This window comes from Pseudonaja textilis, chromosome 1 (genome assembly GCF_049901715.1).
Source record: "Pseudonaja textilis isolate UNSWEBS1 chromosome 1, rPseTex1.2, whole genome shotgun sequence".
NCBI lineage: Eukaryota > Metazoa > Chordata > Lepidosauria > Squamata > Elapidae > Pseudonaja > Pseudonaja textilis.
This window is the reverse complement of record NC_141990.1, coordinates 276,660,350-276,686,654: the sequence shown is the minus strand read 5'-3', so window position 1 is coordinate 276,686,654 and position 26,305 is coordinate 276,660,350. Positions and strand designations below refer to the sequence as shown.

Sequence of the window (26,305 nt, the reverse complement as noted above, 5' to 3'; positions counted from 1 at the left end):
ACATACACAGCCAGTACTAGACACCAGTTGGATGTCTTCCAAAGTATGACCTCACACTTAATTCACATGAAGTTTTGGACAATAAAGTATATCTTCCCAAAAGATTCTTTTCAAAATATTTTGTTGCACACTGAGACATTGATTTTTATCAGACAATGGATCTTTCTGCCTTCTATGGAATAGCTTCTAGATTTCTGTGCCTATTCATTTAATATATATACATATAGTACTAAGATAAAAAGGAATTAAAATAATTTTCTTCCTTTGCAGTTAGCAAATCATGTAATGCTTCTGCTCTTCTTTTAGGCATTTGGGAAGCATCTTATAGTGGTCACTATGTTCGTGCTCTTATTCAAGATCAGTTACACATGATTATTGAAAATTCATATTTTACTTCAGTGATGCGCAACCTTTGCAGCTTGGAAGCCCAGCTGAGGTGGAGGAGAGGAATTGGGCTCTGCGAGTGGTAGGCTGATGCATGATGTGATACAGCCTTTGCACAAGGGGTGGGTTGACGTGCATGCACCCAGCTCAATTTGTACAAGCGGTGGGCTGGTGTGTGAAGTGCCCACTGCCACGCCGCTCATGCAAGTTGAGCTTCATGCACATGATGCATGTTCCAGCCAGCCACTCACATGGGCCAATATTCTGAATAGTCCATGGCCTGGTAGTAGCTAGTGGCCCAGGGGTGACTGATCTGTGAAGTTGCAGCTGGCACAGTCACCCCACACCTGGTTCTGATCTGGATGCTCAGACACCTGGCTTGTGATTACAATGTCACAGTGAATTGCAATCATATGATTGCCATTTATGCCATTGCAACCTTCCTTGTCAGCTTCCCACAAGCAAAGTCAATGACAAGGTTGACAAGACGGAAAGTCACAAGTCTGCGCCTCTAAGTCTGTTGCAAATATCTCATACTCCATAATGTGAACCTGCCCTCAGTACTCCATAGTGTCCATCCATCCAGCTATACTCATATAGTATTGCAGCAACCCCTTCACTTGCTCACTTCCCTTTCCAGCCAATCCATTCTTCCCACCAGCCTGCCTGCCTGCAGTACCCTCCCATCCCTGCCCCCAAACTCTTTAACCTGGGACTTCTGCCTCTTGCCATTTAATAACGTGTTTCAATGACAGACAGAACTGTTGGGATTGTTATTTCTAAGCGATGCATTCGTATGATATTGTGCTTTATGATAGCATCACTTAGCGACAGCAATCCTTGTACCAATTGCTGTTGTAATCTGAGGATTATCGTAAGCCAATAAAACCTTAGTTTTTTAAAAAAGTGATATCAAATTTTCTTAGGTCAATTGGCTTCTTGTTTGTTGCAGTTTGCATTCTGATGTAGGACCGTTTTGGAAAGAGTTTAAAAAGTCACAGCAAAAACTGCTTTGGATAATAAAGCAAGATGATGGCTTCATGCTTCTAATATTTACTTAATGAATTATGCTCACGTGCTAATCTGTCATCATTTATTGGTCTTTCTCAATTGTTTGTATGAACTATTACTTCTGACCTACTGAATTCAGCTTCTGTGTCATACACTGTATGTGACTTGAGAAATAGCTGGATGCATTGTATCCACATGAAATCATATTCATTACTCATCAAAATATGCTGTAAGCAAAATACATCTACCTCATGACTGATGAAACAGAATGACCAAATATTCTGTAAACAATGTGTAAGTTAACAGCAGCTAAATCTAAGTATTGTATGGTCAGGTTTCCATTCCAACTTCATCCTCTTTAGAAGGATTTATTAACAGCACTGTAGATAAAAGACATTCTGAGCCCTTTATTTAAAAATTAAGAAGTTTAATGTCAATTGATTGCTGTCACTATAAATTCATGGAACGAAATAAGAATATTGTCTTCCCATGCTCATTGGGTTTCTTTAAACAGTTTCCTACCCTCATCCTTCAGAATAAGGAGATGCTTGAATTCTGTGTTGCAGTTGGGTTTTTCCCCCATGTTTGGCTTTCTGCCATTTCTAGAAACTGAGATATTGGTGTTTTATCTCAGTTTCATGCTTGGGATGTTGGGAGAAAGCCAAGTAAATGCCATGGCTGTGATGCTTTAGCAGTATCTCACAAAGCAGTAATAGAAAAGGTACTTGCTCGTTATTCATTCTGCAGTGAAGAATCTTTCACACCATAGGAATAACATCTGTAATATAAAATGGTCTTTATTATATATGTGAACAATTATTCCTTTTTTTGCACATTATCCGTTTAAGTAATGGAATGATTTATAGATGATTCTATAAGTCCTCTTTTTAGTAACTTTGCATTCTATGTTTATGTCCTGATCCTCTTAGTTTGTCTTGAAATACCTTTATCTGAAACTGAGCTTGGATATGCCTAGATAGATAAAAAAGAAACAGCTGCTATCTTTACTCTTGTTACTTCTTTAAATGTATTAGCCTTACAAAACACCCATAAAGGCATAAATAAAAATCCAGATACATGAAAAAACACATTTTATTATAGTGTTAGATGGTTCTCATGAAGCAACTAAAATTCCTTTGGCTGTTCATTCCTTACTGCATTGTGTGAAAGAAGTAACCTAGCTCATAAAGCAGAGATGGGTATGTATACATGTTTCAATATTCTTATAATTGTGTTGCACATTTCATGATATGAATTACATTTCATAAAGTTTTATTGTAAAAGAGTTAAGGTTATATCTGGCCACTATTGACTATCTTAACGAGAGAAATTTCTCATGCCTGAAATAAAATCTACAAGCAACGTGGAATCTTATTTGCTACATAATTCAATTTCTGATAAATGTAGAATAGTTTTTCTTTAATGCAAAAATCTTACACTGTTAATAATTGTTCTTGATTGTATTTAACATTGCCTCTTATTTTGGAAACTGCTCTTATTCCACTATGTTCTTCCTTATTATGCTCACACAAAAATATTAGGGTTTTTAAATCAAAGCTTACTGCAAAAGTTATGATGGCCTACTTTGTATATACTATTAACATACAGTTGAACAATTGACATCCTGCACTACTTGAAAACAAATTTTTGGTAAAGCTGTCAACCAGGGTGGATAAAAATGATGAATTTTTTTGAAAAAATAAAAAAATATCAGATTTTTTTAAAATTTAAACTTTATTTTTATCAAATTTATTTTAATATAGTTTTCTATTTAAGATACATTGATAATTTAGTTTATTCAGCATGAAATGGAGCTTAGTTATGTGGCTGCAATATTTACATTTTTGGTAAACTCATTCAGTGAATCCAAGCTCTGCAAGCTGAGATAACATGCACTGAATTGATGCATTCACACAATTTCACAGTAACCATGAGATAAATCATAAAACAAAGTTCAGGAATATTCCTTTATCCCATCGTTTTGCAAATCTATGTACATTACAAACTGTATGATTGTTTGAAGAGAGATGCATCTGTACGACCAGGCTCTAACTGTGAGGAGGAAGGGCGAGCAGTAAAAATGAAGGTGAAACCTTCTAAGCAGCTTATAAATAAAATATCAAAAAGCACCTTTCATTTCAGATCCATAATGGAAGCGCCTGTTAGTGGGCATCCACTCATCTTCTCCCTGCCACGTCCCTCACCTTGTTGTGTCACTACTGCATCACCAGCTATCCCATTAAAGTGAATGGGACTATTGGTGAACTGCAAGTCAGAGGAGGAACCACTGTGGGACAGAGATGATAGTTGCTCTTTAAAAATTATGATTTAAATCAAGCCTTTTTACTAGTGATTTAAATCATAATTTAATGCAAGGGTCTTCAAATTTGGCAAGTTTAAGAGTTGTGGACTTCAACTCCGGAATTTCTGAGCTAACATGACTGGAGGAAGAATTCTGGGAATTGAAGTCCACAAGTCTTAAAGCTGTCAAGTGTGAAGACCCCTGCTTTAATGGAACGGCTGGTGATGTGGCAGTGTTACAACAAGGTGAGGGATGTGTTTTTCTAAAAAAAAAAATGTATTTAGCAAATTTATATGGCCGTTTAACTCACTGGACATGACTCTGGGCAATGAACAACTAGTAACAATTAAAACAACTATACTGCTGTGTAATTGAAACTATAATGTTTCTGTGAATTGCCTTGTTATCAGTTTGCAAAAGCAACAATGAACTGGCATCTTTGTGACTTTAACATAGTGAGAATGTTTATATAAGACAAGAAATACAGTATGTAAATAGTTTTTGTGTGTGAAATGCTGATGGAGCTGCTGATGAAACATTTTCCAAGGTTTTAATGGTTAACCTTGCACTGTGAATACTTTTATTTCCTGTTTAAGTTCAAAACCATGGATTATAGCAACTTTCGTTACATTGTGTTACAGACTTTTACCACAATAAATAGTATTTCACCTTTTCCTGCATTTTGTAAGACCAGCTAGTAAAAAATGCAATTTTATACAGTGGTGAATTATTGCTTTGTATTATGAAAGCTGCAATCTTATAAATTATCTTTGAAACCCTCTTAGCAAATCCATTGTGGATGTAGGTAAAATAATGGTGTATGATCTGGGAGAGTCAGGTTTCAATCCAGCCACAGAAGCTCACTCAGAAATCTTTTGTGGAAATGATAATCACTTACTAGATTGTCCATTATAGTACAGGTGGCAACTTCAGGGCATGCTGGGATATGTCCAGCTGAAAGTAGTGCAGCTGGTGATGACAAATTGCACTCAGTGAACTGTATCTATTCATGCTGCTTTAATCCAGCACTTTATATCCCATGTCACCCATCCAATTGAATCTAAAAACAGTATATGCCATGGTCAATTGGACTATGCAAAACCATTCATAAGGATTTATGAAGCAGGTAAAGTGCTCCTCTGAACATGTTTAAAGTTTAGAACCTCTGTCTAATAAAGACTTGGAAAAACCGTTTTGAGCAGCTTAGCGCATTGGCCAGATATATGTAAATACACAGATGGCAAACAGAAGTTCCCAAAGTAGCTGCTCCAAAACTTTGAGAGAATGTTGCTGCTGAACACTTTGATCCTCAGTGGGTGGGTGGGGATAGGGAAAAAAGCCTCCCTTGAAGGTTGTGCGCATCTGCAATGACATGTCCCTGTTGCTATATTGACTAGGGTGAGAAAAAGTTGCAATAAATCATGGCCTAAGCAGAAACCACAGAACAGCTCAATGGCAGATCTTAGAACCAGGTGAAGTTTTCAAGATGAAATCGCTGTATTTTTGTTCTGGTTTTAATGCTAAATTCCTAGAACTTGTGTATTTTGTTTCAAACTTGTGGTTGAAACATTTGTAGATCCATACAGATTTCTGTATCATGGCAGGTAACTGATAATTAGATATTGTTGTCTTAAAAAAACCTAAGTAGGGTCAGACTTGGTTAGTACTTGGAAGGAGATATTCCTTGGCTATTAGGTATAAATCAGATAAAAAGTTAAAATCTTATCCGAGTTCAAGTGAGACATTGAGCAATTAAAAGAACCCTAATTTAAACATTGCATTGACTTTCTGCACATGCCATAATTGTCACATTATGTCCCCAAATACTGGATTACAAGGAACTTTAAATATACTATATATCTGGATTGTTGCATCATTTGTATTTTTCAAAAACCCATAATAACAATAGTAACAGAATAAAAATAAGAAAAGAAACAACAATAATAAAATCATCCCAGGGCTATAAGTTAAAAAAAAAAAGATCCTGAAGGTATAGCAACCATTTCCATTTAGTTGCCCAGAAAACTACAGGTACCACTAAGAGCCAAGGATGACTTCATATTCTACCTTTTTGTGTTCTATAATTTCTCAGAAGTAAGAGTTTAAGGAAAATTATTTGCAAGCAAGTATATATAGGATTGTAACATGAGGCCAACATTTATATGATGTGCTTTATTATAGACTTAGTGAGTAAAACAGCTTTTCATAGATTTAATGCATCTTTTTTTTTTAATTCCCTTCCTCCTCCCAATCCCCTCAATTGCTGGTCTCTTTGGTACTTATGACATATGTAATGCCTTAAAACATATGTACTTAAGCAATTGTTTCCTGAAATGCTTAAAATATCTGGATGTTTACATACCCATGCTTTTGAATGCATTGTGTTTACTTTCCAGTGGGGAAAAAAAGGTTTGGCTGAAATGCAAACATCTGGGCTTTCCTGGAAAGATATCAAGAGATAAGAGGAAAAAAGAGCAATGTATTTAAAACCAGTTGAATACTTTTTTGATACCACTGGAAGTGTAGCTCACTTCTTGTATATTTGTATGTTTCTTGCTGAGAAATGCCATGCCGTATTAAGGTTGCTATTGTAATTAGGTAGAACTGTATCTTTTCCATCAGCATGTGATATACTTCCAAAAAGAGTCATTTGAAACAAATCAGTGGTGAATGAATGAATGAAAGAAAGGAAAGAAGAAAGAAAGATAGATAGATAGATAGATAGATAGATAGATAGAGAGATAGATAAATGGAGGGCCCACTTTTGATAAAGTCATTCTGGGCAACAAAGTATTATGTCTAGAACAAGAAGCACCTGAGTAGCAATAAACTGGTTTTTTGTGCTGCTGTATCAAAAAATAAACAGATTCATAATGAAATTAATAAACTTTTTATGATTATTTTCATATCCTATGGCACTTTGCAAGCTTTCTAAAACAGGGGTCTCCAACCTTGACAACTTTAAGCCTGGCAGACTTCAACTCCCAGAATTTCCCAGCCAGCTTTGGGGAATTCTGGGAGTTGAAGTCTGCCAGGCTTAAAGTTGCCAAGGTTGGAGACCCCTGTCCTAAAAGATGTATGTCAACTCGTAAAGCATTCTAGCCAGCTCTTGAGTTGCCATAGGCAGGAGGGGAGAGAACTGATGGAGAAGCTCAGTTGCTATGACCAGAAGCACATTCCATGCATATTGCACGTATATCAGGTTACTAGAGCAAGCCAGAGAAGTGTGTTTTCTACAACCTGCAAAAGTGCTCCATTGGCAAATGTGATTTATGACACACCCTGAGAGGAGGGTGGAAACAAGGTCATAGATGGGCAGTAAATTATGTGAGGCAGAGCGAACTGCACTTGGGAAAGTGCCAACATGTTGCTCCTAATAAATAATTGGATTTCTTTTTAAACTTGGCTCGAGGCTCATGAATTAATTAGGGCATCCATCGGAACCCTGACAATGTATTTGGTTAACCTAGCTATCTAATAATACTTATGATTTGAGTGCTGTTAGATTTCAGGGTGATCAATGGTTCCATTGCTAGGCACATCTATTTAAACGTTGGTAACAAATGAAAGAATGACCCAACATATTAGTAAAATAGGCAATACAGGTTGCTTAGAATGGAAGTGTGACTACAGTTTTGGATCAAATTGTACCAGAATAGCCTCTCCATGCCCATAGTTCCCACAACTCTTATGTTATGTGAAAGGGCTGAGGGAACTAAAAAGGTCTAAGAAATGGTAGAGAACTATTAGCAAAAGACAGGAGTTGAAAATGATTGAACAGCTGCTAGAACTGCTATTAGAGCCTGCCTCTTGATGATAAGGGGGGGGGAAATGTAATTGTGCCTCCACAGATAGTGACTCAATGAATGTTTCAGATGACTTGATTCTTCCTTGAAAGAAATTATACTGAGATTGGGGGAGGGGGGGGTCTCTGTAAGGAATATGCTGTCCATCTAGCAGATAAAGTTGCTCATATTTGGTCTAGATTGAACTTTGGCCTTGAGGCAGAACCGGTAGAGGTTATGGGAGCTAAGGCTCCCATACTTTGAGGGGAGTTTGATCTTGTTGGACCTAAGGAAATGAACAAGCAGTTGCAACTGCTAGCTCAGCCACATCTGTGTTAGATTTCTGCTCTTCCTGGCTGGTTAAGGCTGCCTGCATGATTGGGTCTGGTTAGTGATTAATTCTTTCTGAGGGAGAAAGTGGTCTTACTGGCTCTTAAGGAGGCCTTGATGAACCCTCTCCTCAAGAAACTTGACCTATCTAATCAGGACAGTTTTTATCTGATCTCCAACCTTCCCTTTTTAAGGAAAGTTGTGGAGAAAGTAATCACTTCGCAGCTTCAAAAAACCCTGAATGAAGCAAATTATCTGGACTCTTTCAATTAGGATTTAAGATGTATTATGGGAAGACAGCAACATTGATTTCATTTTTAGATGCATTCTGGTAGGAGCTGTCTAGGAGTAATGCCATTCATCCTTATTCTTTCTGACCTCTCAGAGCCTTTGATACCATCAGTGATCATATCCTTCTGAATCAGTTCTAGGAGTTGGGCAGCATTGTATTCCATTCTCCTGCTTCCTCAACTATTTATTCATGGTAACAGCTGTACCATGTTTCTTGCAATGCTTGTACATAGAATGGAATAGTTCACACACTTTTCTCTGGTACCACAGCAATTACCTCATGCGGGTGATTGCAATTTTGATAATTCTGATTTTTTGGTCATAGAAAACTTTAATACGGGACTATTTTCTAAATTACCCTATTCTGAAGCTCTAACTGTGGAAGCAAACTTACTGGAAGGAAATGTTTATGAAAACTTCTGTAATTGATGTTTTGTGCCGAGAAAGACCTGAATTTAATTAAAAATTAAAAGACAATTAAAAAAAAGAAATTTGTTGTGCCATAATCAACCTCCTCATCTTGTCAGGAATTGCTAATTCCAGTTGAAGCCAGCCCTGAAAATTCTCCTCACTGTTCCCCAACAAATGTACCTATATATGGGGCAAGAGTAGTGCAAAGAACCTTTGAATATTGAATACTTGTTTATTAGTTTATTTTATCCCTTTTTATTATTTTTTATAAATAATTTTGTAAATAATCCAAGATAGACAATATACCTAATATTTCTTCATTCTGTTTTCCCTATAACAACAACCCTATGAGGTGGCTTGGGTTGAGAGAGTGTGACTGGCTCAGTGGCCCAAGATTATTCAGCCAGTTTTCATGCCTAAAGTGGGACTAGATTTCTAGCCTGGTGCCTTAATCAATATATCAAACTGATTCTGAAGATCCATATTGTAAGCAATGGAACATTCTTCTGTATATTAAGTATTTTAGCTTTCTTGAAAATCTACAAATAATCTAGGTGATGGTTTGAGTTTTCAACTTTATGAATCACATTGAACACTTTTCAGTATAGTTCTTTAAAATCTATTTCAAATAACCATCAAGAAATGGCGATAAAGATAATATATACATGGCACAAACCTCAGTGAGTTGTAAACAGATTGGCACATATAACCATCTTGGGTCATAATGACCAATTTAGTCTTTTAGGTTAAATGTTTTAAAGCGTTAGAAACGTCACCGCTCTTTCATCATGAATCCTTTTGGCTTAATGCTCATGTTTCCTAAGTCACATAGATTAATGCATCAGTAAAAATCAATAATTATGGTTTTTGCTAGGTCCCAGATTTGTCATTGTATTACAATAGAAAATCGAAGTATAGTTTCACAGAACCAGTGATATTTCGAAGTGTACAAATTGTTCTGAGAAATAAATACCAAATAACAAAACCCCTGTTTAAGAGTTCCTTTCATGTATTCAGCTCAACATGAAAGGAACAGGGACAGGAAAGAAGAAAGCAGAGAAGGAAAGAAATGCAAATTAACAAACATCTCTTGGAAAGAAAGCTGGCTTGATTGATTTCACTTTCAACAGGACAGGCAGAAGAGTAATCAAACTTCAGTCCAAAGTTCAGAGTCGGGTTTGTCAGCCAGTCACAGATCAGAGTTCTGCAGGAATGCCACACCCCAAAGCAGGAAACAGTTGCTTTCAATAAAGAAGCATGGCTCCAGGCTGCTTTTTAAATCAGGCTGCAGCCAGCTGCCTTTAATCAAGAGAGCTACTCCTTTACTTGGCAAGGAGCTTCACTGAGTATCTTTGATCTATTCACTGGATACAAGGGTTTGGAGGCCTTATCTCATCATTTGACTGCTCCAGCTGTTCTGATAGTGCCTGTGTTAGATTACTCTCAAGTGATTCATGTCTTGATATGTCTTGAAGTGGACATTCCACTGGGTTAGTTGTATCAGGATTTTGGGGGGGGATTTGCATCCCGGGCCATGACACTGGGTCTCATCAGGCTCACATGAGAATTTGACTCCTGAAATATTGGAAAAGGCTAATGTCAGAGGTCCAAGTAGTTCTCCCAACAATTTTACCTCCTCTGCAGAAAAGAATATCCTTGGATGTCTTCCTTTCAGTCAATCTCTGCTATTGATTGGATCAGAAAAATGTATATGGTAGAGCTCAAGAGTCCTTGAGCTGGATCTGCAGAAAGACAGATCCAAGGTATGAAATTATTATGAAAGCTTCTGTAGCTCTTTCTGGTTTTCCATCATTCTCTCTGTTGCACATAAGAAGTGCCTCCACTGACAATCTTTACTGCTTTACCTTCAAACATTTTGGAAGGGAGGCTGAGCAACATGCTATACTTGGAACACCACTATCCATGCATGGACATGGCTATCAAGATAGGTCTACCTCTTTTTTCTGTTCTTCTTGTAGACATATTTTGCACTTTGTGCTTTTAATTAATATTTTTACTAAATACGCAGAGTAGCCTGAAATGAAATTTGATGCTTTTTACCAGTGGATCAGCCTACCAAGATTTCTATGAAGTTGCTTAGTTATGATTGTTCAAAGGTATTACATCTGAATTTACTTCACGTTTAGATACTCTGGAGGGGTTTATGCCATGTGTGAATGTTCAACATTTATTGCTAATATCTGGCCCTCTAATTTGCTAATTTCTCATATCATTGAATTGAAAACCCTTATTGCTTCATCTTTTACTGTAAACTATTTTTTTAAAAAGGCCCTTCCCTTCAATATTAGCACTTAGTTTCATCCTTTCATATTGAAGATAATAACCATCCAGGCAAGTTGTTCAAGCTGACTCTGAAGCTCTTTCTGTTGTTTAAAATGGCAGATTATTATAGACTTAAATAAGTTATTTGCTATTTTGGTTCTATGTGTAAATGCAAGTATGTACTTTTATTAGGGGGAGGGACAGAAAGCCAGTTTGTTATATAAATATTTCTTCAAAAATGTAATACTTGCTGTACAAATTCATTTTAGGAACATCTTCCATCTGTATCTGATTTATAATGAGTGCCAAATCTGCTATCAATAAAGAGATTTTTGCACCACATGATGAAAGGATGCTGGGTGCAGTCCAAGTAAAAAGGAGAACGAAGAAAAAGATTCCTTTCCTGGCAACTGGGGGTCAGGGTGAATACTTAACCTACATTTGCTTGTCAGGTATGCAAATCATTTTGAAATCCAGCTATGCTTTCAGTTTGTTTGTAAAAATTGATTGATGTTGTCTGGATAAAAATAATGTGGCATCTTGAATTTTAATTAGACAATTAGATGAAAAATCAGAGCATAAACTTTCAGTATTCCTATATTTAAATTATAAAGGGAACGTATGGACAGAGTTATGTCATGTGATGGAGTCAGTAATATATTTATAGACTTTAAAATATTTCTCAATATTTGGCCATATTCTTCACAAGATCTATTCTTTCAGGCATTAATGTGGCCTGAAAAGCCCTGGAACCACAGTGGTTAAAAGTGTAGTATTGCAAGCAAATTTGCCCACAGTCTGAAGTTCAATAATGACAGGGCTCAAGGTTGACTCAGTCTTCCATCCTTCCAAGGTTGGTAAAATGAAGAGCCAGATTGTTGGAGGGCAGTATGGTATAAAGCACTGTGAGGCTATATATAAGGCCAATTGTCATTGCTAATGTGCCAGTGAAAGAATGGACCTAGATTTTTGGTATTGCATAAAGAAATTTCTGTATGTATATTTCCTATGTTCTTAAAGGAGACATTATCATACATACCTGTAGATCAACCAAGAATTTTGGGTGCCTAAATAGACAAAAAAAATGAGTTCATCTGATCTGCATGAATAGATGGCACAGGTGTTCCTCAACTTACGACCATAATTGAGCCCAAAATTTCCATCATAAGTCATAATGGTTATAAAGCAGGCCATCATGTGACTGGATAGGCACCTCTTTTGTGGCAGTTGTTAAGCAAATGCCATAGCCATTAAGCAAATCTGTTGTTTGCTATGGGACATGTTTTGCTGGAAACTGGAAGTAAGGAACAGTTTCTGGGAAAAATTGTGTTGTAAATTGTGATCATCTGGCCACAAGGCACTGCAAAGGCATCACAAGGGATTGAGTTTGTAGACTGTATAGTAGGCAAATGCAAAGGACCCAATGCAGTGTACTGTTGAGATTTCCAGATTATAAATGATAAATTCCAATATTGTATTTTTGATTTAGTCTGTGTGTGTGTTAGTGTGCAACCTTTAAGCAACCGGACCATTACAGTATGTTCCAGAGTATATTTAAATACATAGAGTACTCTATTGTATTGGTTTTGTTGGCTTGTTGAGCTTTAGTATGTATGTGTTGTACATGGTTTCTACATGGTCTTTGTTGTTGTTGATAACTGGTTTTTTTTAGGTAGATTTGCAAGTTAAGAGTAGCTGACAATAGATGAAATTATCATTTTTGGAAAAAACAAAGAAAGAATATTGCTTATCCTAATTCAAAAAGAGTGCAGGCAGTTTACTCTGATTTTTCCATATATTTCTAAACTGTGAGGTTTACTGAATTGTCCATATCAAGGATATTTTCCTACCTTAAAGATGGAATTTTCTCCTCCTCCCCTTTGCTATTGTTGAAATATGTATGTATTGAAGTTGTTAAAGCTCGCTAACTTGTAAAACTATAATGGTAGAAGATTCTCTACTTTTCTATACCAGTAATATTGAAAACTGTAAAATTTATATCTAAGCATACATTTAGGTAGTTAATAACATTTCATACATTTGCTGCTCTGATGAATATCACTTCATTCCATTGCATCAGTGCTTACGTTGCTTGTAGTTTAAGCCTCATTGCTTTTTCCTAATCAATTTGTATTTAATCTTTCAAAAGCTTGGGGCTGCTAAATGTTTTTGGGAGACTTGACTACCAAAGCAGAACAAAATCAAAGTTACCTTATCTACTTGTATACCTGTCAGCTTGACATCTGTGTACCAGGCAAGTCCTCATATTATTTTTCAGCACTTCTGGAAACTCTCAGATGTAGTTGATTCAATTAAAAAGAGCCAATAAGAGTGATTTGCAAACAAATGATGCAGAACCAACTTTATCTTCTTCAGATTAATTTAATATATCAAGGGAATGAGATAGACTGTAACTGTATCTCAGAAAAGTCTTGGAGATATCTTGTGTATTGTGACATCATCTTAGCAAAACAAAAAAATATATGGCGGATCCTAGATGAACTTACAGTTGGCTGAATGACTATTCCAAATAAAGTTTGTTAATGGTTTCATTTCAGCACAATGGGACATAACAAGTAGAAGTCATTTTAGCAATGATTTTGATGAGAATGTGGAGGAAATATTTAACAAATTTGCGGATTACACAGCAGGAACAGAAAAATCTAGATAGGCTTCAGCAATGGACTGAAATTAACAGGGATAAAATTTAACAAGAAGAAATATAATGTTCTACATCAGGCAAGGAAGAATATATGTATACGATGGAATTAAAGGATGGAGAATACCTGCCTTTGCAGATGTATATGTTAAAGGGACTTTGGAGTTCTTGTTGCCCACATATTAACCAAGAACCAATATTGTTATGCATTAATTGTTCCACTTTACTCTGTCTTCAGGTCAGATCCTACTTGTAATATTGTGTTCATTTCTAGATGCCACCGCCATTCAGAAAGGAGAATTAGAGAAGTCACTCCCCAAGGTGGGGAGCCTGGAAACAAAGCCAATGAGAACCAGTTAAAGGATCTGGTGGATATATCTAACCTACAAAATATGATAACAGTCTGTAACTATCTAAAGGGCAGTCATAAAGAAATGATTTTCTTTTGTCCTGGAAGGCAGGACTAGAATAAGTGGGTTGTAACTACAAAGAGGGTGAGATTACAGGTCTAAAGGAACTTCTAATGTAAGAATTGTCAGTCAGAGGAATTGACTTCTGGACAGAGTGGTGGTGAGTTCTCTTTTGCTGAAGATCTTCAAACAGAAACTGCATGTCATTTGTTAGATATATTCTGGTAAATCCTAAACTGATTGGGGAACTTAAATAACAGCAAGGTCATTTCCAGATCTATGATTCTTTGATAGAATCTGCTCTGCTCTAAGAACTCTGGCTCTTGACTTATTTTTCACCCAGTTTATGTTATGATCTTTTTTAAAATGACACTTCATTTTTATAAGCTCCTTTGTAGACTCACTTGAAGATAAAAGAAATACCTTAAATGTAAAAATAATAGTATAAGTATAAACAATACATTAAATGGATACATATAAGAAAAATAAAAAGAATCAATAGGACAGGAACGGTAGGCATGATGGTGCACTTATGCACACCCCCTACAGACCTCTTAGGAAAGGTGTGAGGTCAATAGTAGACAGTCTAAGGTTAAAGTTTTGGGGGGTTGGGGAAGAAACCACAGAGTTAGGTAGAGTATTCCAGACATTGACTACTTAGTATGCTAATTGTTTCAAATTATATAGATTTATAGATTGTGTACCCAGTTCTAAGACAGGAGATTAACCCTAAAAAAGAACAAGTTGCCAAAGATCTCTGTATTTAATGTGTATGTTTTCCACAAAAAAATATAGTGGTGTAATCTGTTGCATAAATTCTTTTACTTTATTTTATAGTGCTCATAATCTTCCCCAGTTACGAAGTACTTTGAATGGTATACAGCATCAACAAACAGAAACTCAAAGACATAATAACAAAGAAGGCAGTCGGAATAATCATGGAAACAAAAACAGCAAATATAAAAGCCAAGATAGATAGCCACAGTTAGTCAGCTAGGACTGAAAGTGCTTTTAAATAAAACTATTTCAACAGGTTTCTGGGATTGCAACAAAGTGTGAGCTGTACTTTCTTCTGGAAAGAGTGTGCTATTGTACAGAAGACCTGCCGTTTCATTCATGCTCTGGGACCTTAAAGATTAGAGGGAATTTTCAGCAGATGTGCTCTCAATGATCAGAATAGACATGCCAATTCAATTCTAGCACTGATGTATCCTGATGCTATTCAGTTTAGGGCATTAAAAATAATAGCCAGCACTTGGTCTTAGAAGCCTAGTGGCAAACTAATGCTGCAGCTTTAATATTAGCGATAATTCTTGAATCAACAGGGCTGTCTTACCTATGATCTCGTTTCCCATGTTTTGTATCAGCTGCAGCTTCAAGGTTGTCCCCAAAACCAGTTTTGGTGACCTTCCAATATTTTAGTTGTAGTTTTTCTAATGAAAAGTAAACAGTAGTAGGATAAAAGAGGAAAGTTTATGATCAAGGAGAAAAAAAATATATGAGTAGGGAGAAAAGTTACTAAGCCATTTTTTATCTTTTTTTTTCCAAAAATTTTATTAATTTTTTAAAAAACAAACATATACAAACAAAACACAAAACATGAAAACATAAAACATCTTTTTTGAAAGCAGCTTGATCCTGGGTTACATCTCTTCGTACAGAATATAAATTCAAGTTCATGCTCACTTTTATATACCATTCCATATCTTATTACCATTCTACATTTTTTATATAGCTTCTCCTCTCTTTTCACTCTCTTAATTCTATTTTATTTATTTCATCTTAATTTAAATCATTATACATATATCCTTTGTCTGTCCTATTTCAGCTGTCTATTATCTTTTCTCATTAACACAAAATTTCTCCTGTTATCACTGATTGGAGTATGACACCTTTATATCTTTCCCCTAAATTTAACACTTAATATAATTAACTTTCATTCGGATTCTGCTTAGTACATTCTAAAGCTACGCATTATATTTTAAGAAAAGAAAAAATTATAAATATATAATATAATTAAAACAAAAATCCATACCAGTTGAACTCTATTATTAAAATTAATATTCATTTAAATCTTAAACTTTTTACACATTCCTTTTCAAATAGGTATCATGCTTCTATGGGAACACTTATAAATTTTGCGTAGTTACTTCTCCCCCATTTCACTTATATTTTAAAACATTATATAATTAAAATGTTCCCATTCCTTCTTAATTCAGTTCTCTCATATTTCATTTCATTTATTTTGTTCAAGAAAAAAAAGTTTCACTAAATTACATTGAATATTTTATCCCATTTTATAATCATATGTTATTCCAATTTTCTAACATTATTTCTAATACAAATACAACAATACAGTCTTATGTACCTTTGCAGAATCTCTTTTTCAGTTATATTTTTACCCATTATCTCTAAATAAATCCTGTTTTTTTACATCTTGTTTGAAACCTTTGTAGCTTCTCTTCTCTTCCTTCCTCCCTTGCTTTTTCACTCTGCCCTTTTTACCCCCTTGTCTCTCCATCTCCCTTTCTCTCTTCTGTATTCCTCTTTTCTGTTGCTTTCTGACATTATATCCACTTTTCACCTTATTTTCCCCTTTTTTGGTTGTTTTTTTATGTCTTAAATTCTCCATTCTCTTTCCCCCCGTTCCCCTTTCTTCCACAGATAAAGTTACTTGTTCATTAAAGATGGCTTCTTCTTTGTCCCAATCTTCTTGTTCTTGTAGTTTCTCATAAGTAGAGATCACCATTTCTAAAAAATGAAAAACGGAGCCAAAAGAGCTCTTCCCTTCTTGTTCCTCTTCTTTATATTTTTTAAATTCCATTTTCAGTTCATCCACAAGTGATGCCATTGTAAAAAAAATTTAAACAACCACCCAAGTGTTTTTAATCATTGAAATATAATTTCCACAAGTCCCAAAGTCACCAAGCAGTCCAAATACACACAAGCTGTTTCATTTAACACTTTCTTCTTTTTTCACTTTCACTTCCTAGGGTTACAATTCAGTTACAAAGTTCCAATTAAAATGTATCTTTTAGAAGTCTTGTTACAATCTAACTTTAGATTCTTTTAAATTCCAAGCAGTCTCCTCCAGCCAAATCTTACTGTTATTCTTTTCCTCTCCCTTCCCACTTACAGCGAAAAAAAGTTTTTTCAATGATCAGAAATCTTTATTGTCCCTTTGGCTTTGATTTTCCAGTTTAATTACCTGCTGATGCCAAAGTGGGTTTTTCCGATTTCTCATTCATCTGCTGTCACCGTACGGAAGGAGAGTGAGAAAAAACAAACATTCCCTTTTCACTTTCATTCGCTGCTTCTGGATCTTCTTTGGGAGCAATGTATCTTTTTTAAAATTTAAATTCCAGGATATCTTGAATGTTGCTTCTTACCCCGGTCAGCCAAAACTTTCACTTCTTAGCTTCCTCCTGCTCATTCTTTTCCGGATGAATGCTTCTTTGTGGTGGCCATTTCTGACCGCCGCTCTACCGCCTTCAGAAAAGGAAGTTAAGCCAGCTGAGGAGGGGAGATGCGGCTCCCCCCGAACCCTGCCGGGTCTCCCCTGACTTAAGTCACCTCTACGGGGTGACTTAGCCCCAAAGCCGGGTGGCTCGGGGCACTCCAGCGGCGAGCACAAGCAGAAACCATGCACAATTGCGGATTCCTGCTGCCGCCAAAGGCCTGCAAACCGGAAGTCGTCATTTTTTTATCTTGATCATGGCTGATTCTGGAAAAAGATTGGAAAGCTCTGGATCTGCAATTGTGAAATCTTATCACTTTCTAGGGAAAAAAATTGGAAAACCAGAGAAGACTAAAGCTTTACTTTTTAAGTTATAAATTCATATTCTGCAGTTAAGCATTTGTCTTTTAAATATTTTTATAAATTTATTTTGGACATAGAGTTTGCTTTAGAAATCACCACTACATGGTGAAAAAAAAATAGATTTTGTTTTGCCAATTTGAAATGGTGCCCACAATTATGTATATATAATTTGTTAGTTATAAACTCAGTAGAGTAGCGTTTTTAATGCAAAAACGTAGCTGTCTGTCACCTATTAATTGGTTTCAGTCATAACATGAGTCATGAAAAACTAGCAGTATTCTATTCATGCTGTGAACAGTATCTAGTTCAATAGAGGTGGACTTAAGAACAGCAGAAAGAGACTGACTGCTGCTTGGAGGCATGTCAATCAAAACCTGTAGCACTTGCCAAAATGTTTTCTGTCATCGTCATCCACTCTCACAGCTGATTAGCAGCAGGATATTCATTCACTGTTTAAGTATGCCAATTCTTAATTTGTCCTTACTGTGAAATGCAATTTTCTACTTCCCATTTGTTATGTTTATTAGAGGAAAGGAAGTCTACATCTACAAAGATCAGGATCATGTAGGGAATGTTTTTTCTTGGGACAATCTAGGGAAGTGAAAGTTAGACTTTGAAAAAACAAAAGGACAAATAGAAAATTCAGGAGAATATCATCAATAATTAAAAAAACAAACAGATGGTTCAGAGAACAGTTGAGTCCAGAATTCCCAGCCAAGGCACAAAGGCTCTCATAACTTCTGGGCACATTTTGCAAAGATCTAGCTCTTTGGAGAAGTCTATGATGCTGAGAAAACTGGAAAAATTGAGCAGGATATTGGGCAGGAAGATGGATGGACAGTTGTTCTGTCTCGCCTTTCCTCTTTCCCAAAAGATGAAAGAGTACAAACTCACCCAAACACAGGCAGGCAAGCTGGCTTGGACTTCACAGAGTTAATTCTTTGGAACTGATAATATTCTTTGCATTCCAACACAACCTGCCTGCCAAGTCCGAACTGATAGCAAATAAAATTTTACTCACAGAAAATCACAAGGCAGTCCACAAAGAAAATCTGAAGTAAGGTTAAACTTTGTCCGGTACAAAGTTTAAGGAGAAAACACACCCCCTTTTATCCCCTGTGGGGTGTGGCTCAATGACTCAGCTCACTCCCTGACCCTCCCATGCCTCCTACGTTGCTGCTCACGTTTCTCCCTACGACGCTGCTTAGGATCAAGCCAACACTCTTCCTATTTACTCCCTGTCAGGGGCTGCTCCGATATGCCTTCCTCCTGATTAATCTCAGGCTGTTCCTCTTGGTTGTCTGATGGAACCTGAGGCATTACCAGGGAGGAAGGTCCTGGGGAGGAAGGCATTGCCAGAGAGGAAGGTCCTGGGGAGGAAGGCATTCCCAGTTCCTCCTCCTCATCTTCCAGGTCCTCTTCCTCTGACAGCATAAGCTCAGGAATCAGGGCCACAAGAGACAGTCATGAGTGGACTTGAAAGACCTGAAGGGCTGGATTTGGGATAGATCATCCTGGAGAAGGTCTACTATGTGACTGTTAAGAGTCAGAACTTACTTAATAGCGCATAATCTAAAGAAAATGAAATTCAAGTTTCAGTTTTGTGAAAATGCAGAGTTAGTTATCTTAAAGTCCAACTGTTTTTATAAGTTAATTCAGTTAAGTATGAAGCAAATGCCTATAAATAATTGTCAAGGAATTTGGCCACATCCCTTGACTTGGAAGAAAGCAAAGTGCTATCCACTACACCTGAAACAGTTATGCTTTTCAAGCCAGTACAGAGGCTATTTTATCTGTAGACCCTGTATAAATTGGACTTTATGTGGTTATTTCTTGTGACCTAAAATTTAATACCCCTTTGTTTGATATTCCAATAACTAGGATGGATCCCAATTTGGATCCTAGAAATAGCATATATGGCTCTGAATGTATGGGATAACCTTGTTTTTAATATCAGACTTGCCTCAATTGTGATGGCCTTTTCATCACAATGTTTCATCAGAGTTCCGTGAAAAGCCTTCCCAGGATCGTTTAAAAATTTCTCTTGAAAGCTTGCATTTGCTCTGACTACCATTTTCTTTATAATAGTGATTTTCACTTAGTAAATATTTCGTTTAATGACTGAATTGCCTATCACAATTGTGATTGCTAAAAGAGGACTATCTGTACTATAAATAAATTCCCATATATCCTTCCTCCCTCCCTCCCTCTCTTTTCAAATGTCCCTCATACTCAGGCCTGTTTTTTCCATTATCACCATTCACTGAAGCATTACATGTAACTATAACCAACCTGTGGATTCCTATTTTTACACACACCAAGAACAGCCTAAGTGACATAGATTAATAACTTCTGACATATAGTTTAATTATTCAGAATTAAATCTACAGCTTTAGTTCATGTATGTCTTCCACAATTACACTCCTGAAAATCAGGCCATTTTCATTCAGTTTTATTATAGCCTGCTGTTTTATTTTAGCTTCACAATCACAAAATATATGTTTTCTTTCATTCATTCCATTTGTTAATTCATGATCTGTACTATTTACGTTTTGTATAGTTCAAGTTTTAGATGTAAAGAATCTAAACCTAGGACTTGGCTTAATCAGCCTCTGTCCTGGTATCTATTAATCTTTAAATGGAAAGACCTGAAATACTATTCATAAAGTAAAAAACTTAGTTTTATTGAAAATCTTTGTATAGCCAATCTCAGTTATCTGAGATGAAAATTTCTCTCAACTCTCCTTCCTTTCATAGACAAAATTAAGAATAGTTTGATGTAATTTCTCCAATATTTTTTCAACCAGTATTTCTACCAATTTTCTAATTTTCAGTAGCTTATGTCATTACCAATATTTCTGAGATTGTATTTACTCTGAATTATAATATTAATGTTAATATTATACATACTTGGTAATCATGGCTTAAAAGGATGCTTGGAATTTTAAGAAGTCAATACTTGACTCAGCTATATTAAGCAATCCTGTCTTTAACATTCTGCTTTGTTTTGTTTTGTTTTTTAAATTAATAACAATGGTGGCAGGGCTGCAGTTACAAAGGACATTGGATGAAGTGAGATTATTTGGATCCCATCCAATTGGGATTCACACCTGAGCATGGGATAAAAACTTTGTTGATCACTTTTCTGGATGATTGGTTGAAGGTGGTTCTGTTAAATCTCTTCATTTCTATCCACAGTAGTATCCTTTTTTATCACCTCTGAGGATTGACTTTTCTTTTTGGAGTGTTTCTGCTCCTTCTTCAGCAAGCAGTTCTATTCACTGTTGATAGGATAGTAGACATTAGGCCTTTGAGTATTTCATTGTGATGTGCCACAGGGCTCCTCTTTAACACCTTTATGAAGCTGCTAGGAGAGATGCCATCACACGGGATTGAAATGGCATTAGTATGTTGATGATACCCAATTATATATCATCATCCCAAGTCAACAGAAGATCTACTGGAAGTCTTTAATACAGGACCTACAGGCTGTGAAAGACTAGATCAGTGGTGGCTAATCTTTTCGGCACCAAGTGCCCAAAGAACTCACATATCCTCAAAATGCAATGCGTGCGCATAGCATGCATGGTCACATGATCCCACACATATGCCCCACCCCCGAGTATGCACACTCAGCCCCATGTGTGCACCCCACTCCGGTGTATTTGCACCAGCTGGCCAGCTGGAGGCATGCACGCGCATGCGTGGTGGAAGTGAGCTGGGACGACAGCCCGCGTGCCCAGAAAGAGCTCTGCATGCCACCTCTGGCACACGTGCCATAGGTTTCCCGTTATGGGACTAGTTGGCGGGAATGAAACTTCTACCTGATTCCAGCAAGTTGGAATTGTTAATGCATATGTCTTCAGGTATACAGAAAAAACCTTGCATTTCCCTTACAGAGCAGGTTTGTAGTGTAGACATTTTGTTAGATTCATGGTCCTCACAAATTTGTTTATTATCCAAGGACAATATCTAAAGTAGTAATATTCATGTCACTGATCAGAAGCATTTGTGGTGGTCACATGTTTTCATTAGAATTATCTAGTAACTAGACAAACACGTGCCTACCATCTTGGTCTTTCTTTCATAATAGTTGTATGATTTGTTTAATCTATTTCATCACCTTGACAAGCATATTTTCTCCTAATCTTTCATCTGCTCACATCCACATATTCAATGTGTGTGAGTTATATTAGTAAATGAGCTTAGTGATCAAACTTTTAAGGGAATATTTGATTTTATTTGTCCCAGGATTGATCAATTATTTTTTATTAGTCCATGGTACTCCTGTGCCAGTCGCACAGCCATATAAATGTGTTTAATAAATACGAAATCCTTTTCACTACAAAGGTGACATTTATTGTTTATTGCATAATGACTGTCTATTTTCATACAGTTGGCAAAGCTGGTTCTTGGGTCACTAAACTGGAGCCTTCGGTTTCTTTAACATTTCTGATCTTAATCGGCTTCATATGAAGCTTTTATCAGCTTTTCTTTCTATGTCCTTCAAGCATTTACCATGAATTGGCTTCTCTCAGTTGACAGATTGATTTTCTATTGTTTATTTTCAGCATGTTGCTTTAGATGTTTTCAAAAGCTTCCCTTAATTGACTTCTTCAACAAGCATTCTTCACTTTTCTTAATATATTTCATGCAAGCCTTTTTACTTCCTCTAAAATTATGTCACCTGCAGGAGTCCTATCCCCTTATTATTGTATTAGCTACCGGATTCATTACCGACCTTTTTAGAAACCATTCAATTCATTCAACATATTTTCTCCATGTCTAGTTCTTTTCTCCTTGGTAAGAAATCCACTATACTAATTTTTCATTGGTGGTCTGGATGTTGAAGAAGAAGCTTTGAATCAACCCAATCAAGAAAAACCCTGTGTGAAATTAGTGTATTGATTTCATAATAGATACATCTCTTTTTTCAATATGTATCCTTGCATCTCCTTTTTCAATGTGTATATACATACACCAATCTTTTCTGCTGTATTGGCCACATAGTTTCATATTAGTTGGAATTTTATGTTGTGGCCCACCAGCGACTGATGGAGCTGGCAGCAGAGTTGGACAGTGGTGAGGAGGTTGGGAAAGAACCTGGACCAGTCTTGGAGGCTGAGGAGAGTCCAGACAAGGGCTCTGCATTGGAGGCAGGAATGGGGCCAGGGCAGGCTGGCAGTCATCAACTGCCTTCAGACTCAGACAGCAGTGAGGCAGGGGAGTGTCTGGAACCAGTTCCCAGCCTGCGCATGCGTAGGGCTACCAGAAGACAAGAACAAATGAGAAAGCAGGGTCAGGAGTGAGGCCACACCTCAGAGATGATTGGCCCCTCCCATAGGATATAAAAGAGGAGCGAATAGGACGTGAGCTTTTGCAGGAAGCAATTAGTTTGTCTGGTCAATTCAAGCTGTTAGACTCTGTGTCAAGTTTGGCCTTGCCCTGCGTTTGGCAATTAGTTTTCTGGCAGCATTCCAAGTGCGATAAGAAAGACTGTTTGTGAAGCCTTGCAGGCTGTGAATGAATGTAACTCATACCCATGGAAATAAAAGAGGTTTTGCCGGGACTAAGATTGTGTTTTATACTTTCTAAGGAAGCCTACGTCAGAACACTTTGACTGATGCTTCTCCTACAGGATTGAACAGTCAATGAATATTTGATTTCAAAGTGCATATCCTATAGGTCCTGTATTTTATTCTATAGAAAGTACAGAACTATGTGCATGAAATTCTACAAAGCTGAAGGAAACAGTTTTGTTGGTTGAGGATCCATATCTTTTATCCTTTCTCTGTTATCATTCAGTCACAGCATAGTTCTCATATAATTTAGCAAAAGTTCATGGAATATGAGTTTTGATCTGGAATTTACTTTGTGGTGTGCAAATACCTAAGTTATAAATTAGTGCTGTGTTGAGTCCAGAGTAATGTAATGAAAAAGGCACAGTATATGTGGAAAAGGCTTGCTCTTTTATTAAAGGTCATTTTTGGATCCTGGACAGGGATTTATAGCAATTTAGAAGGTTGTCTTGTTGAAGCCTGTTCACAGAAATGTGATATGATTAGAGGCAGGGTAAATGGTGACTGGTGTGAGATTTATTCTTTCAGTATTTTAGCTATATCCATTTGAAATGTAGCTTCAACAGTTCTTGGACTAGTGATTTAGAATTAATAGCTTACATTAGATTTGCATCGGACATTCTTCTTGAATTGCAATAGTGGCAATATCTGTAGCTCAGTTATGGGATGAGGATGAGAAAGTTTGTTTTCTTGAAGATGTTACCTAGGCTGGTAATGAAACATTTGGAAAAACAACCTACAAGCTCGGATAACAAACCTTCACCCTCACTTTTCTTGAATGTTTGTTATTATTTGGGAATACACTGGAATAGATCAACCTGTGTCTGACTTTTATAAGACTAAAAATAAAACTGTGTGAGTGTTACCATTTATCAGAAAAATCTCCTGAAGGCTTCCTGCATTAGCAAATCCAAAGTTGCATTATTAATATAAATCTCAGTTTCCTATATATACAGTAGGTGGAAATTTCATTAAAACTTAAATGATGAACCACAAAAATAAAATTGTGAAGAATTTCTATAATGATTATGCTATTTTTGTGTTACTGGATTCAATAGTATTCTATATTCAACATTATATACACGTCCTCTCATATTTCATAACTGCCTTAGACTTTTTCCCTCCTTCCTGCCTGTTTGTTAGATCTTTTTCCATACTATAGTTTAAGGTCCTTCAGAAAGAAAATATGGCATATCACTTTAGACTCTCATCTAATGTGCACATTAGTTCTAAGTATATAAAAAGATTCAACTTGTTTTCTAATTCTGACAAATCAGATTTATAATTTGCTGCCGTGTATGACAGGAAAATTATAGAGATTATATTATACAGGTTATAATTATACAGCCACTGAATGTGCTTCAGAGCTGGTGATTTTCAGTTATGGATGTACAGCATTATATAATCATCCAGGTTTATATCTGCAAAAGTAATTCCACATATAATATATTATATAATGTCTATCAAAATTGAATTAATCAGTGTGCATGCATACATGCACCCACACTATATACATTGGGCCTTTTTTACAGATTGTCTGAACTGACAGAAACCTCCCATTACAGTGTTCCAGTTTTATCAGAATTCATCTTAAATGTTTGCTATATGAACATAATCTCTCCCCCCCCCACCCCCCGAGTCCTGCTTTGCTATTTCAACATGGCAGTGGGAGGTGTTCCTGGGTGGAATGAGCAAAAAAACATCAGGAGCCAAGAAAATATATTCCTACCACCCAAGATGTTAAGGACATCCCAGCTTTCCAGCTAAATCAAGCAAGCACCTATATTGGGCAGCAGCAATTCAAAAAGATAGTAATAACAATAGCATTTAGACTTATATACCACTTCACAGTGCAATACAGCTCTCTCTAAGTGGTTTACAGTGTCAGCGTATTGCCCCTAACGATCCGGGTCTTCATGATGGAAACATATCACTTTAGTGACAATGACAAAGGGATTCATATTGTACAGGAGAAGGCAATGGTAAACCATTCCTATATTTGTGCCTAGAAAAACCCATGGATATAACATGATTGATGATATAGTGCTGGATGATGGGATGGCAGTTCATATCCTCTGGTTGGATGGCACTCAACATGCTGAGGATGAGCTTAGGAACTTTCAGATTGCTAATGGTGTTTATGATGTGGCTAGATTAAAATAATCAATGTTGATGCTGCCAGGAAAAAGAAAATTCAAAGCTACAAACATAGAATTGCAGTGGGAAGTAAGAAGCATGAAAGCACAACACACTGACAATCATTCACATTTATGCTCTAATCACCAATGCAGAAGGGGAGGATGATGACTTCTATGATCGGGTTCAATTCAAAATCAATAGCACATGCAAGCAAGATGGTATTGTACGTGTTGGTGAGTGGAATGCTATACTTTCAAATTCAGAAATGTGAAAAGAGGAAAATGTAGTTAGATTTTATGATTTAAGAAAACAATGTGGAACAGAAGGCCAGTTTTACCAGTTTTTACCACTCCAGTTATTTCCTCATAGCTAACACTATTGTCAATTATCTAAAATGGAGTCTCTATATATGGACATCACAAGATAGGGTATATAGAATAAAATTTATTTATTTATTTTATTTTATTTGTATGCCATCCATCTCACCAAGGGGTTACTATATTATTGATAAAAGGAGATGGAGGGCCATAATTATTGCATCAAACACATGGCAAGGTGCTGGCTATGGTACAGACCACAAACTGCTCAGATGCAAGCTCCAAGTTAAGCTAAAGAAGAAGAAAATCAGTTTCCACAATACGATCTTGAACATAATACCCACCATTTTTGAGGAGAACATCAGGAATCATTTGAAGTCCTAAGGCTCAATGCTAGACAACCAGAGGATTCATTAAGAGGATCAAGTCTTTAAAAATGAATGTGAAAATAGGCTACCAAAAATAGAGAAGAAAGCAAACTAATGTCAGAACAGCATGTGCAAATTGCAAAGAAGGGAAGGGAAGCCAATGCCAAGAAAGACAAAATTCTCAGAAAGCAACAGATAACAGATAATCAGAGTTGG

General features: G+C 36.5%; 1 protein-coding gene across 2 annotated transcripts in view; it reads left to right on the top strand.

Moving 5' to 3' along the window:
• STXBP6 (syntaxin binding protein 6) overlaps window positions 1-26,305 on the top strand; it is a 106,637-nt gene that overhangs the window by 11,617 nt on the left and 68,715 nt on the right. The window contains exon 2 of one of the 2 annotated variants that reach the window (XM_026705067.2): window positions 11,067-11,249. The exons of the other annotated variant lie outside the window; for it this stretch is intronic. Coding sequence (XP_026560852.1) covers window positions 11,096-11,249 — 154 coding nt within the window. The 5' untranslated portion in view covers window positions 11,067-11,095. The remainder of the gene's footprint in view (window positions 1-11,066; window positions 11,250-26,305) is intronic. 2 annotated transcript variants of the gene reach the window in all.